General features: G+C 42.0%; 1 protein-coding gene across 9 annotated transcripts in view; it reads left to right on the plus strand.

Annotated features, from left to right (window-relative positions):
• RUNX1T1 (RUNX1 partner transcriptional co-repressor 1) overlaps window positions 1-15,758 on the plus strand; it is a 200,120-nt gene that overhangs the window by 69,361 nt on the left and 115,001 nt on the right. For 2 of the 9 annotated variants that reach the window (XM_089679673.1, XM_089679675.1), the window contains exon 1: window positions 1,762-1,997. The exons of 3 other annotated variants lie outside the window; for them this stretch is intronic. In XM_089679673.1, the coding sequence (XP_089535799.1) occupies window positions 1,820-1,997 (178 nt within the window). In that variant the 5' untranslated portion in view covers window positions 1,762-1,819. 4 more of the 9 variants (XM_089679681.1, XM_089679682.1, XM_089679677.1 and 1 more) reach the window with 4 other exon arrangements.

A 15,758-nucleotide genomic window follows, 5' to 3' on the forward strand; every position in this document is an offset into this window, starting at 1 on the left:
AATCCGATTCTGCACATCGCACCTCATTTTTTGAAGTGATTTCGGGGTGTCGTTAACTTAAATTACACACCCGCAATGGTTCGTGTAAACGGGATGCGATTATGATGAGGTGCAGAAATCATTTTTAGTGCATTTTGATACGTTTTGGGAGGTGTCTGTTGTCTTGCGGGAGAAACCATTTGGAAACTCGGGCACTGCCCGAGGGCCCGGGGTCAGTAGGGGGCCCCATGAGATGCCCCTGGTACCTTTTTCATAGGCTTTTTTTGAGTTTGGGCAAGGACACAGGGGCCTCATGATCCCCTATTGCCCGGGGGCCCCATGAGTTGTCAGTCCGCCCCTGCCCCTTTCCAAAAAACACCGGTGTTAAACGCAGAGATGTAAATGTGACCCATAGGAAACCACGCTAAATGGACTGTAATGTGTTTCTGCAAAACTAAAAACGCACTAAAAAATGCATAGGTGTGAATCAGGTCTAAATACCTCAATCGCGATGCCTCACTTTGCGGCCGTGGCAAAAATGACCCAACGTGGGACTCAGAAAGCCCAGCAAACTTGACGCAAACAGGTGAAAGGGGAAGAGCCATAAACGCCCTGCAGCGCAGTTGCTGTGCATTTGTCAGCAAAAATGGGGTTAAACAGTTGTCAATTGCCTCTGAAAAGTGATCGGAATGCGGATTGCACTTCTGAGCAGAGCTACATTTAGACGCACATGTAAATCTAGGCTAACATTCCACTTTAATAGCGCAGTGACACCTTGCTGGGTTTGGCAGCATGTTGCTGTGCTTTGTGTGCATCCTCCATGCAGCTGTCAGCGAGCAGTCTGGTGCTTGATTGTGGTGAGGCTTGTAGCTGCCTGCTGTGCGGAGCCCATTATCCGGAGATGTGTTCCTCGGCAGACGGAGGAGGAAGCCAGGCAGGAGGAGGGGACGCGGTGTCAGCCCATAGATATCATTAGCCGGCTACACACAAGTGTCTGGGTGACATCAGATAACACAGCGCAGCAGCCGACTATTCACACGGCGACCATTGAGGGCCCCGGAGAAGAAGACAAGGAGCTGGAATGATGCAAAGGGGCCCCCCCGGGACTGTGGAATATAATCATCTCCTGACCTCCCCCGGACTGTAGCCGACACTGGACAGGTACATCGGAGACGCGAGTTGTGCGCGGTGTGTGCGGCGTGTGCCCCGCGGGGGCTCGGCCAGGGGTCAGGAGTGGACGGAGCGCTCCTCCAGGTAGAGTCCCGGCCCGGGCGGACACATTGCCGGGACTTGTGTTCTCCGGAGAGGTAAGGATCTCATACAAAGGACTGAGGAGACACCGCTGGGAGGAAAATCGTCCTCCGCCGAACAAAAGGCACTTTATGTATCATGGTGTCCATTAGAGCTGATTAGAGGAGAGTGCTCGGAGCTTTTCTTCTATCATTCATGGCAGGATAAACACTGGGAGCGTGCTGATTGTTAAGGCTTGGCAGGAGACACTTTGTTTCCTGTCCTATGGATCAGCATGGCACATGGCTCAGATTGGGGGGGACGCTGCCAATGTTTGGAGCCTGTCAATGCGCGGAGCCCACTGGGGGGGCCCGGACCGTTCTTTTTACACACTTCAGGGGCCAACAAAGAGCAGCACACTGAATAGGGACATAGAAAATAAATCTCTCTAGAGGGGGGGGGGGGGGATCTTCCACAGCCAGACAAAGAGCATCTTCATCAGGGATGGGAGGGAGCCAGGTGATCGGATGCTGCACGCAGACATACTCCATGCGTACACACATCCCTAGCATTGTTCTGCCTGGAGAGACGGGGCTGGCTTCAGGGACACATGTGCTGCTGTCATCTCTCACATCTCCGCCAGCCCGACTGTCACACCTCCGCCTGTCCGCGCCTGGCTCACGGCTCCGCATGGACGGGGGAGCTCCGCACTGCCACCGGGCCGGGACACTCTGCTAGGACCGGGGGACCGGGGAGGAGCTCACAGCCCTGTCCGTGCAACATGCCCGGTGAGTCCTCTTCATTACCATCATCCTGACACCTACTACTACAGATACCATCACAGCACCATGCCTGGGATATACACCAGAGAGAGATAGATACCCACCCTATATAATAGATACCCACCCTATATCATACTACTACAGCGACCACCACAGCACCATGCCTGGGATATACACCAGAGAGAGAGAGATACCCACCCTATATCATACTACTACAGGGACCACCACAGCACCATGCCTGGGATATACACCAGATGGATAGATAGATACCCACCCTATATAATACTACTACAGGGACCACCACAGCACCATGCCAGGGATATACACCAGAGAGAGAGAAATAGATACCCACCCTATATCATACTACTACAGCGACCACCACAGCACCATGCCTGGGATATACACCAGAGAGAGAGAGATACCCACCCTATATCATACTACTACAGGGACCACCACAGCACCATGCCTGGGATATACACCAGATGGATAGATAGATACCCACCCTATATAATACTACTACAGGGACCACCACAGCACCATGCCTGGGATATACACCAGATGGATAGATAGATACCCACCCTATATAATACTACTACAGGGACCACCACAGCACCATGCCAGGGATATACACCAGAGAGAGAGAAATAGATACCCACCCTATATCATACTACTACAGGGACCACCACAGCACCATGCCAGGGATATACACCAGATGGATAGATAGATATCCTTTATAATAACAATACTACAGTATAATATCAATAGAATGTTCATCTAATGTGTGGACAACATGCCCTGTGAGTCCCCTTCATAACCATCATCCTGACAACTAGTAGAGGGATCAGGAGAGCACTATGCCAGGGATACACAGGAGATATATATATATATATATATATATATATATATATATATATATATATATGAGAGAGACTCATATGATAATACAATAATGATGTACTAATGGAATATATATATATATATATATATATATATATATATATATATATATATATATATATGTACACAGAACATTCCTGGTGAGTGACCTCTATTACCATCATCCTGACAACTAGTACAGGGATCATAACAGCACCATGCCAGGGTTATACATAATATATACAGTATATATATAGCAAGAGTGATCGTATATACTGTGTGTGTGTGTATGTATGTGTATATATATATATATATATATATAGAGAGAGAGAGAGAGACTCTTTAGTATATAATATACTAATCGAATGTAGATCCTAAGATAAATATATATATATATTTATGTGTGTGTGTGCAACATGCTTGGTGAGTCTCCTTTATTGCCAACTAATAGGGGAATCAGACTAATAAATTATATATGTCTATATTGTAAATAATATTATACAACTATAATGTAGATTTTAATGTGTGTCGACATGCAGGGTGAGTCTCCTTTGCAATATTGCAATACCCTACTAGCTACCAGGGGGAATGACACTATTATATGTGTGGTTGTGTATAATAGAATATAAAATTAAAATGTAGATCCCAATATGTGTGCAGATATATCATACACATATGCAACATGCCTTGTAAGGCTCCTTTATTGCAATGCCCTGTCAACTACTAGCAGAAAGAAAACAGAATTTTATATATATATATATATATATATATATATATATATATATATATATTATAACTGTGAATGTATATATTTATATAGAAAGAAAGGGCAAGAATGACACGTGTATGTGTTTATAGGTGTGTGTATATATATGTGTGTATATATATATATATATATCTAAGACTCACATGTATACAATATGTATATATTAATATGTGTGTGAATATATCAGGGGCTCACACAATATACAAATGCATATATCCTAATAAACAGATTATATACTTATAAACACTATATTGATAAGTGCATAAAGACTTGTGATTATATATTAAAGATCATACATGTCAGTATATAAAAGATGAAAACCTTATAAAGCCAGCAGGCATGTGTAGAGAGATATTGGCTTTATAATATAAATAATATTTGATGGCAATGTTTCATGCTTCGAATTCCTTTGCTGCAAACATATGAAGTATGAAGTGTGATTTCAGAATAAAGGACGGTTTTCTGCTGCTAGCTTTCCTTACTTTTATCGTCTCCTCCATGTAGCTGTTTGGTGATGTCGTCTGTCTGTTGGATGATTTTATAGATAAGTGAGGAGGATTTCGGTTTTGTATTTCCTGGATGAAGGGATTACAGATAAGAGATGGGGTGTCTGTGTATGTAGGTGTTGGTTTGATGAATGCTATATCCTGTGTAAAATGTACATTTAAATAGCAGTAACGTGGTTTGGTCTGGTATGGTCTGTATCTGTTTAGCTCATTACTGGTCTTTGATGATTAATGCTGATTAAGGTCCTTGTTCATATCTCAGCTGGGCTGTAATTTGTATTTAAAGTGCTTTTTATTTGGGCTGAATGAGATGTAAAAATGTCTGCAGAAGTAGTTATGCTGTGTATACTGTGGTTGGAACTGTGATTTTTTTTCCTCCAAGTCAAATATGCAGAAGAAAATATTAATGTTGGATGAGGGTCCGTTCCCCAATTTAAGATGCAGAGCCAGTAAAAACACATCTGGCTTAGCTGGATAGGACCAGTGGAAAGAGCATGGCTGGGGTGGAAGTGTCAGGGGACAGGGTAGGCCGTGTAACACTTTGGATTCTAGCGGGCATACGGTACTGCTAGAGACAGGGAGTGTTCTGTGCTGTCTCCTTGCATTCCTGGATGTTGTCTGATTTCGGCAGGACATGCTGCTTTTTTGGTTGGAGAGCCTGTGCACAGCACAGATGGTGTTTTGAAACACTATCTGGCTGCCAGCTTGCTGTGGCCACATTTGTGTGAAGGTATTGGCAGTTGTTTGAAGAATGTCTTTTCTTAGGGTTGATATGTGGTCACAGTCCTGGGCCGCCGTGTGTGCTTATATTGCAGTGCCGCCAGAGTGACAAGGTAGAAAAACCTCAATTGATTTCTGAGGGATGCCTGGCCAATTCTTTAATTATATATGCATATTAATGAGGCTATACTTTCCAAACACCTTGGAGCTTATCTGAACCTTTCCTTCCTTTGTTTTTTTTTATTTTTCCTTATTTTGTATTTGGATAGTTTTTGTTTTTTATGTAATTTTTAAAAATGTGTATTTTTCATAGAATTCTTAAATAGAAGGTTGTAAATCAAATGGATATTTTTGCACCTTTGTTATCTGCTACTGTGTGCTTGGTAGTGTTCTGTGGGGAAGCATGTGATTCTCTTCCCTTCCTTACATGTGATAGCACTAGTTCTTTGGATTTGACTCTTCCCTTCCCTCGGTATTTGACTCTCTTCCTTCCATGTGACAGCATTAGTGCTGGCTCTCATGTTTTCTTTCCATGTGACAGCACTGGTACTTGGAACTTGACAATATTCCCTTCCTTCCATGTGAGATGCTTGGAATTTGACATTCTTCCCATCCTTTCTTGTGACAGCAGTGGTGCTTGGAATTTGACTTTCTTCTCTTATTTCCATGTGACAGTACTGGTTCTTTGTATTTGACTCTCTTCCCTTCCCTCTGTATTTGACTTTCTTCCTTCCACGTGACAGCATTAGTGCGGACTCTCTTCTCTTCCTTTAGTTTGACAGCACTAGTTTTTTTAATTTGACTTTCTTCCCTTCCTTCCATGTGAGAGCACTGGTACTTGGCATTTGACTCTCTTTGCTTCCCTCTGTATTTGACTCTCTTCCTTCCACATGACATCACTAGTTCTTTGGATTTTACTCTTCCCTTCCCTTCCCTCGGTATTTGACTCTCTTCCTTCCATATGACAGTACTAGTTCCTTGGATTTGACTCTTCCCTTCCCTCACTATTTGACTCTCTTCCTTCCATGTGACAGCATTAGTGGTGTCTCTCATCTTTTCCTTCCATGTGACAGCACTGGCGCTTGGAATTTGACTTTACTCCCTTCCTTCCATGTGTGATGCTTGGAATTTGACATTCTGCCCATCCTTTCTTGTGACAGTACTGGTTCTTGGCATTTGACCCTCTTCCCTTCCTTCCATGTGACCGCAGTGGTGCTTGGAATTTGACTTTTCTCTTCCTTCCATGTGACAGTACTTGTTCTTCGTATTTGACTCTTCTTCCTTCCATCTGTATTTGATTCTCTTCCTTCTATGTGACAGCATTAGTTCTGGCTCTCTTCTCTTCCTTTAGATTGACAGCACTAGTTTTTTAAATTTGTTTTTCTTCCCTTCCTTCCACGTGACAGCACGGGTGCTTGGCATTTGACTTTATTCCCTTCCTTCCATGTGACAGCACTGGTTCTCAGCATTTGACTCTCTTCGCTTCTCTCTGTATTTGACTCTCTTCCTTCCACATGACAGTACTAGTGTTGGCTCTCTTCCATGTGACAGCACAGGTTCTTGGAATTTGACCCTATTCCCTTCCTTCCATTTGACATCAGTGGTGCTTGGAATTTGACTTTCTTACCTTCCTTCCATGTGACAGCACTGGTTCTTGGTATTTGATCTTCTTCCTTCCACGTGACAGAATTATTGCTGGCTTTCTTCTCTTCCTTCAATGTGACAGCACTGTTTCTTGGAATTTGAATTTTTTTTTTCCCTTCCTTCCATGTGTGGTGTTGGAATTTGATATTCTCCCCTTCCTTTCTTGTGATAGCACTGGTTCTTGGAATTTGTCCCTCTTCCATGTGACATCAGTGGTGCTTGGAATTTGATTTTCTTACCTTCCTTCCATGTGACAGCACTGGTTCTTGCCATTTGACCCTCTTCCCCTCCTTCCATGTGACAGCACTGGTTTTTGCCATTTGACCCTCTTCCCCTCCTTCCATGTGACAGCACTGGTTCTTGCCATTTGACCCTCTTCCCCTCCTTCCATGTGACAGCACTGGTTCTTGCCATTTGACTCTTGTCCCTTCCCTTAGTATTTGACTCTCTTTCTTCCATGTGACATCACTATTGCTGGCTCTCTTTCCCTCCTTCCACATGACAGGACTGGCTCTTGGCATTTGACTCTTCCCCCTCCCTCTATGTGTCACCCTTAGTCTCCTAAAAAAAAAATGTCAGTGTCACACCTCCCAAGGGGATGTGTTTCTAGAAGGGCCTAAACATTGCAATATTCTGATGCTCATGGAAACGCGTACACAAAATGATGGCATTAGACGTTTGTCTGTGTATGTGTGTACGGGGGCTGACTAGAAGAAACAGCCAGCTCTCAATGATGGAGGAAAGAAAATGGTGAGGCATAGGGGGAGAGGTGCCAGGAGAGCTTCATCTGCAAGGGGGACTGCTGGGTTCCACAGCCTTGTAGTTATTTTTATTATTCATGATCTATAGGGAACGTTTACTATAGGTGGTGCAAGGTCCTCTGGAGTCTAGGAAGCTCTGCAAATGTGCTAATACCAGAAAATCATTCTAGTTCTCATATTTCGGCTCTGTTACCCACTGCAACCATAGAATGCACACAACTCTTCACAGTGACATTGGATGTGAACTTCTTGAAGTCTGAAGTTCCTCTCTGTGATTGCTGGCACCAGTAGGGTTGGATCTTATTGGTGGCTGTAAGAAATATCTTAATATTGAATATATTTTCACTTGGTGAGGCTTGGATAAAAACCTGGACCACAGAGCACAAAACTGCTGCCCATATACATGCCAATTTTAAAGTAGTAGTAAACCCTTACTAGATGACCTCTAGTTTGCTAAAGCCCTATGTATCATAAATCATCCTTTTTTCTTTAAGATGAAATTCCAGTGTCTCAGATCTCCTGCCACTCGTATTCGTTCTATATGCATTGCACTCCAGCAATGTGGCTCCATAACCTTGCTTGGGGTAGGATTTGTGATGGTGACCACAGACGGACTGTGCCTATATAGTGTGTGTTGTAATCTCCACTGGCAGCCTGTGTGCCAGAGTGACAACGCAGGAGAATGGGACAGAGTGTTGTCACCCTAAAACAGGAAGTGCCTGAACAAGGACCTTCATGGCAAGAGGTATTTTAATAAAAGCTACGTTACATATAAGCATTACATATAAGCTTTACATACATATTAAACGTTACATAATTGCATATATTTAATTTTTGATCTTGGCTGGAGGGTAAATGTTATATGGATAACAGGAATGATGTTTTCATATTTACTCCTGAACAGTAGCTTTTTTTTTTTTTTTTAAACAGTAGCAACTTACTCGAATAAAAATAAATCAGCAGCACAATAATAACCTGTGATACTAATATAAAAAAATCCAATTGAATCTGTCATCAGTATTTATACCACATTCCCTGTTAAACAAGCTTAAATTATTACTGCCTTCCTCTAAAAGTAGAAGCAAGCACTAGTGTTTTCAAATGTTTGCAGCGAGTGCCAGCAAGGCTTGCACTTGGAAACAGAGAATACATTAACAGCTGTGACTACGAACATGTGCCAACAGAGAAATACTCCAGCAAATCTGACACTTGGCTATTTTTGACACCCATCTGTATGTTTTTTTTTAATACTCTCTCCAGTAGGATGAACTGTCTTTCAGTCCGTTTATTGCATATTTGCCTTTTTTGAAAATACAGGACTCTGGGATGCTTGCTGGGATGGAGCCCTGTTTTAAAGTGGCATTAAACCCAAAAGCAAACATTTATTATATTGCAGCTTACCAATTTTTAGATGTGATGGTTGCATTTTTTTTTTTTTTAGGTTTTCTTTTATTTTCATCTGATGAACCAGCCAGTAAATCTGTTGTTTTTTGAACAGAACAAGCTGTCCTGCAGATGTAGCAGTTAGAGCACTGGGACAAACCATTTAACACTGACAGGGGTGCTTATAATGATCAACTTTTATTTATGCATGTAAAACCTTTATCCCCAAAGGAACAAAACTATTGCTTTAACTGCTTGTGTAACTGCAGTGTGAGCTGGAGTTTGTCCTAAAGTTGCTAGTGAATCTAAATCTGCTAGTACATCTAACACTCCTCTTCCCCCAGAATTAACAATGCACCTGTGCTCCCTGTGCACTTTCAGCCCAAATGGGGGCACTCTAATACAGGAGGGATGTTACTGGCCAGATTACTAGGTGAAAACAGGGGAAAATGACTAAAAAAGAAAACTAATGCAGCTATTACATCTAATGATTAGTAAGCTGCAATATGTTACATTTTTGGTTTTGGGTTTAATCCGGCTTTAATGACGGCTTGTGTTTAACCCTGTGAGTGGTCTTGCACTTTCTATGGTCCTGTATGATTACCGAGGCTATAGGTCCTTAGAATATTTATTATACAGGAATTAAATATCGCAAATAGTTTGAGCAGCACTTTACAAAATAAAAGGGGACAGTACAGTTATAATTGAAAACAAGAGGGTCAGGAGGATCCTGGTTATGAGAGCTTACAATCTAAGAGGGAAGAACAAGTGATCCATAAAGGATGTGGGAGATGAGTTGATGGAGAAAGCAAGACCTCTTTCCCATGAGCTGTAGACTTTACCGCCTTCTGAAAAACAATTCACAGTGGACCGGTTTTCAGATGGAGTTGACAGCTTCCTTAATGTCTGTCTTTCGATTCTCAGTGGTATTTTTTTTTTTTATGCTATCCCAATGGGGATTTTACATGGAACTACTGTGTTGCAACAACCAGAGCCATGATTGGCACTCAGTTGAAGCGGGATCCCATGACTTCAAGGCGTGAGTTTGACAGGTGGTGCTGTTTGTCAGAATTGCCACACTGCGGTGGACGGTCGGGGTGGTGGTGGTGGGGGGGGGGGGTGTTATGAAAAAAAAAGAAGCCCCCGTGATGCCAGTGTGAACTAGTGAACTAAGCCTAAAAATTCAGTTTTTAGGTGGAGGTGGGATAGGCTTATGAGTTTTCAGGGATTGCCTAAAGGCAGACAGAGTAGGAGATAGCCGGACAGATTGAGGTAGGGAGTTCCAGGGAGGCTCTGGAGAAGTTCTGGACGTGGTGACCAGGGTGCTAGGGAGCAGGACGTCTTGGGAGGAGTGAAGAGGACTCTCACGTATACAGTATGTAAAAGCTGAAAGAGAGAGCCCACAATATGTAGAAAATTTTGATATTTATTTGATACCTGAGTCTCTTGTGGATGAAGTGAAAGCCGTAGCATTTGGCTACTGCTGGTGACATGGCTGTCAGATCTCAGCATTAAATCAAACACTGCTGTGCTGGTGGGATGTGTAGCCTTCTATGATATCAGATGGTATACTCTGTTACAGTGCCTGCAGTCCTGGTTTGGGAACATGCATGGCAGGCTGACAACCCAACCACAATACTCTAGTATCTGAGATTAGCGCTGCCACCCGTTTACAGCAGGAGGATGGCACTGGCAGGATCAACAGATATTTTATTGTACTTTGAAGACACCTATAAAGAAAAGCTTGATATAATAAATGTTATATTTACAAAGGAACTGCTTAAAGGCATTTTATAGTTTGGGTTTACAAAATAGTTAATGTTTGAACTCTGGAGGACTATGTAGACCACTTTTAATGAGATTGGATGCAAATAAAATAAAGGTATGCAATACAGTATATAATTGTGCATAGCCAGACCCAAGTGTGTATGTTTTAAATGAATACACCTACTGCCCACCCATATAATTCACATACATGCTACCAAGCAGCAGCATATAAGGATGTCGAATAATCTGTTTTTAATATGAAATAATATTTAGGAATCATTTCACTATGCACATGAAACCTACATAGAAGGCTGATGAAAATGTTGAATGTGACTTGTTTATTTCTTCCTTAAGCCTTGGTTCACATATATGCGATTTGGATGCGTTTTGAACCGCATCTGATTCACATGACGTGAACTAAAAGGCTTTTCTGTGGAGGCAGTTCACATGTGTGGGCTGGCCGCAGTACGATTTAAAAAAAAGTTCGGTATGATTTTCATGCGCGATTTCCAATATCATAACAGGGATTGAAAGCACGCTGCGAACCGCCCCCGCACATATGTGAACTCAGGCTTCAAGTGGAACTACACTGCATCTGAGCAACACAAACCAAAAAATGCTATTTAATTCATTTCTAATATTCAAAACAAACTCCCCCACCCATCCATGTCTCCATGATTTATTTTGCTGAGAACCCCCTGGCATTTCTGGCAGTGGCCATATTGAGTAAGGGCAGAGGATATATGTAGCATTTACTTCCTGGAATCCATCTGCCCTTAGCTCAGCAATAGGTTGAGCTGAGAAACCTCCCTCCCCTCCTGAAGACTCTTGGGATGTATGGCATCATTTGCCTAGGCACAAAACCAGGAAGTAACTAAAGAAATGTAAAAACAAATAATATATAAAGCAAGTAAATATAATATACTTTCCCATCTATTTGCTAATGTTAGCGGCATGAGGATTAAAAATAGTCCATGTTGATTGACAGAGTGAAGTTTCCGCTTTAAGCTGAACTCCAGGATAAGCAAATCTTGAATCTTGGTGTGCTTTGTGTATTTCTTCCAGATCTGTGCAGTAATCCAGTGTGAGACTTTTCTTCCTGTAATAAAGACTGGTCACTGCTGCTCTCTCTCCTGGTACAGGGTGACTGGTCTTGTCTCCACCCCCTCTTGTAGTTTTCTGCAGGCAGTGCATAGTGGGCAGACCTGCTGAGTCCCTCCCACAGCTCTGTCCACTACATGGGTTATGTCCAGCATAGTCCTGATGTCACGACTACTTTTACAAGTCATTGTCTGGGATTGTAAAGGCATTTGGTGCAAAGTGAATGTATATTCTTTGTGTTTATTGAGGACTATATTTATATTAAACATTTTGTTTCAAGGGGTCAGCTGTAGGCTGGTTCACATCCTGAATTGTACAGGAATGCACCATGCCTTCCTGTGCTATTCACATGCAATCCGAGTGCAGCGCAACAGTAAAAAAGCAGTAGCAGACTGATAAGGTCACGTTTCTGCTCACTCTGCTCTATTCCCCTATCAGCATGATCCCTGTCAGCACAATAGCATGCAGCATACCTGATTGGCACATAGCCTGACCCCTCCCTGGGTATAGGGGATTGCAAGAGGGTGATGCAAAGTCAAATTCAGGTACCTACACTAGTTGTGTCTTATTAAAGTGTTACTAAACCCAGGACCCTGCATTCACTATATCTGGTCTCCCACAGTACACCTAACATGGAAATGCAATTATTTTAGTAAATATAAACTGCTAAATACCTTTTCTCATCAGCAGTTAGAGTTGTCTTGTGACTTCAGCAGGGCACTGGTTAAAGCTTGTAGGAGGAGTTTTCCTTCTGCTCTGGCTGTCCTATGAGGCTACATAACCCCTGATCCTCTGTCTGGACAGCGATGATTGGCCCTGTGCTGATCACATGCACTCTCCCAAAGGAAAAGGACTGAAACAGCTTTGTATATGACAGAGAGGAGCTGTAGGGTCAGGAATCATGAGGGTTGGGTTTTCAGGCCTTTTTACACAGATTAATCCATTATTTAACTATGGCCCAAATATGTTTTTATTTTGAATATGTTGCTAAAAACTGACATTTTTTGAAGCAGTAAAGCAGAACTGACACTCTCACTTCACTGTCACATGCAAAGAAGTCCATATTCTCCATAAGACTCGTGTCTTGCACTCCATTGTTCTCTCCATGTGTTCTGCATATTTGAAATACTGCTTGGCAGTGAAATGGGATCTTAATAAGGGATGTCTTAATACAATTAGCCTGCTTTGGTTACTGTTCAAGGAAGAGTTAAAATAGCGATCTGGTGACCAGACCTGTGCATATATGGTCATGGTCCAAAATAGTGAAGCGACTTATTGTCAGGATACTAATTTGGTGTCATGTCAGTATTTTTATTACAATAAAGTAAAAGACAGTAATGGGACTATTAATTGATTTCTGATGCCCATTGGTGAAACATGGTCATGCCAAACATATTATTTATGACGCATTCCAGTGCGTTTTTGATTCTTTCCAGTTAATTTTTTTCCCACTCTTTTTCTTCAATTTAAATAGGGACATGTGTGTTCCAGTGCATTTTTGGTATGTTTTACAGCACTTCAGTGAGTTCTGGTGTGTTTTGGATGCATTTTACCCCATTCCACTACAGTTCTGTGCAGGAAAATGCAGCGTGTTCTACTTTTTTTTTTTGTACAATTGGAACACACTGGAACTGCAAGCACTGATGTAAACTATGACATTGATAACCATATAACCTACTTTCTGTGCATTTTGGATGCAGAAAAAAAGTACACTGAAACACATGTAGTGTGAACTGGTCCTTAAAGAGGATCTGTACTGTGGAAGCTCTACCCAAGAGACAAGTAGAGGGCAAAGGTCTAGTCACCAGTATAGGCTCCCTACAGCTGATCCTTCCTCATGTGCCTTTATTTTGTACTGTTTTTGGGTAGGGCCATCTTGGTCCATGGCAGGACTTTGCTTTTTCATTGTTACCTACTGATGACTGGTTGGGTAATGATTAAAAAGCAATAGGAGAGTACAGAAATCCTATATCTACATAATGAATGAAGCAAGAGCAGGGTTATTCGTGCACTGCAGGTCCTCAAGTACAGCTTTCTCTTCAGCAAGTAAAACAGTGAGCAGGATGGTAGGAACATCACCAAATGTTACCCAAAATCTTCTGAGATTAGCAGTCACAGGTAGCAGTACCTTAACCTCACACTACAGATATACAGTTACGAGGCACAAACTATGTCAGGGGTGGGCAAACTTTTTGACTTGAGGGCCGCAATGGGTTCATATATTGGACCCGGGGGCCGGACCAAGAGTAGATGAATGATGTGTATGTGTCATCCATAGTAGGTATAGTAATATTCCCCCATAGTAAGCATAGTAATTAATCCCCCATATAGTAATTCATCCCCCATATAGTAATTCATCCCCCATAGTAATTCATCCCCCATATAGTAATTCATCCCCCATAGTAATTCATCCCCCATATAGTAATTCATCCCCCATAGTAATTCATCCCCCATATAGTAATTCATCCCCCATAGTAATTCATCCCCCATAGTAATTCATCCCCCATATAGTAATTCATCCCCCCTATAGTAATTCATCCCCCATATAGTAATTCATCCCCCATATAGTAATTCATCCCCCATAGTAATTCATCCCCCATAGAGTAATTCATCCCCCATAGTAATTCATCCCCCATATAGTAATTCATCCCCCATAGTAATTCATCCCCCATAGTAATTCATCCCCCATATAGTAATTCATCCCCCATAGTAATTCATCCCCCATATAGTAATTTATCCCCCCTATAGTAATTCATCCCCCATATAGTAATTCATCCCCCATATAGTAATTCATCCCCCATAGTAATTCATCCCCCATATAGTAATTCATCCCCCATATAGTAATTCATCCCCCATAGTAATTCATCCCCCATAGTAATTCATCCCCCATATAGTAATTCATCCCCCATAGTAATTCATCCCCCATATAGTAATTCATCCCCCATAGTAATTCATCCCCCATAGTAATTCATCCCCCATATAGTAATTCATCCCCCATAGTAATTCATCCCCCATATAGTAATTCATCCCCCATAGTAATTCATCCCCCATAGTAATTCATCCCCCCATATAGTAATTCATCCCCCATAGTAATTCATCCCCCATAGTAATTCATCCCCCATATAGTAATTCATCCCCCATAGTAATTCATCCCCCATATAGTAATTCATCCCCCCTATAGTAAGTCCCCCCTGTGTCAATTTACTTACCTTTGCTCCGCGCATTCTTCTCGCCGTGTTCCCGCGCCATTCCGGTCTTCAGGGCGGACTGTGAGAGGAGCCTAGCTCCCCTCACGTTCGTCACGCTGCCCCGCCTACACACATCCTGACAGCCTCACATCACGCTCCGCGGGCCGGATTAAAAGGTCCGCCGGGCCGTAGTTTGCCCATTGCTGAACTATGTCCTGTGCCTAGACAGTAGTTCCTAGACCCAAAAAGTGCTCTACTATTTTTAGAAAGAATTCAAGATGAAAGTTAGAATTTTCATGGTACTGCATACACACTATTACCTTCTCTAGATATTCCCCATAAGCTAGCAGATCTTCACTTTTTGAGTTCAGGTCCACTTTAAAATGTACACATAATTTATTATTTATTATGGAGCGCTGTATAGATCATATTTGATTCGTTGGTTCAAAATGTGAAAGTATTGAATGCATTGCATTGATAAGCAGTAATTCCCCATTACATTTCTCTACTAGGGATACTGTTCAATGGCCGTTTATTATTCCTGTGTGCGATTCGCAGACAGCCATTAAGTGAATAGGTTTTTAAGCATATGTGAGGTATCAAACAGAAAACAAGCTGTTTTAACGTGTATGCCTGCCTTGGTTTACTGTAAGCCAGCCAGTGCTTTCACGGGTCTTTGAAAGTATATTTCATATGCTAATTGAAGTCCCTGAATTAATGAAAGTTAATTCATGCGACAATGGCATTTCAGGTGAAAGGCTCTATCTTTCATATGTTCCTTATGATGAAATATATATATAAAAAAAGCAATCATAGTTTCCAGTGAAAAATAGAATTACTACATTGACAACCGTCTTAAGGTTCCAGACGTATTTATGTCTATTTTTACTGTTCCATACAGAAAACGCAGGGCTGTAATAATGGCGGATGGATTTGTGAATGTGAGAAAACAAGCAGAGTTCCTTCCCATAATGACCACTCATCTTTCGCATTTCCTTAACTCCTTTTACTTTGATGTAAAATAGGGGTCTATAAACTTTCTAAGCAAAGCACCA

The sequence above is a fragment of the Staurois parvus genome, unplaced genomic scaffold (assembly GCF_062004578.1).
Source record: "Staurois parvus isolate SC_StPar_1 unplaced genomic scaffold, SC_StPar_1.0 ptg000230l, whole genome shotgun sequence".
Classification (NCBI taxonomy): Eukaryota; Metazoa; Chordata; class Amphibia; order Anura; family Ranidae; genus Staurois; species Staurois parvus.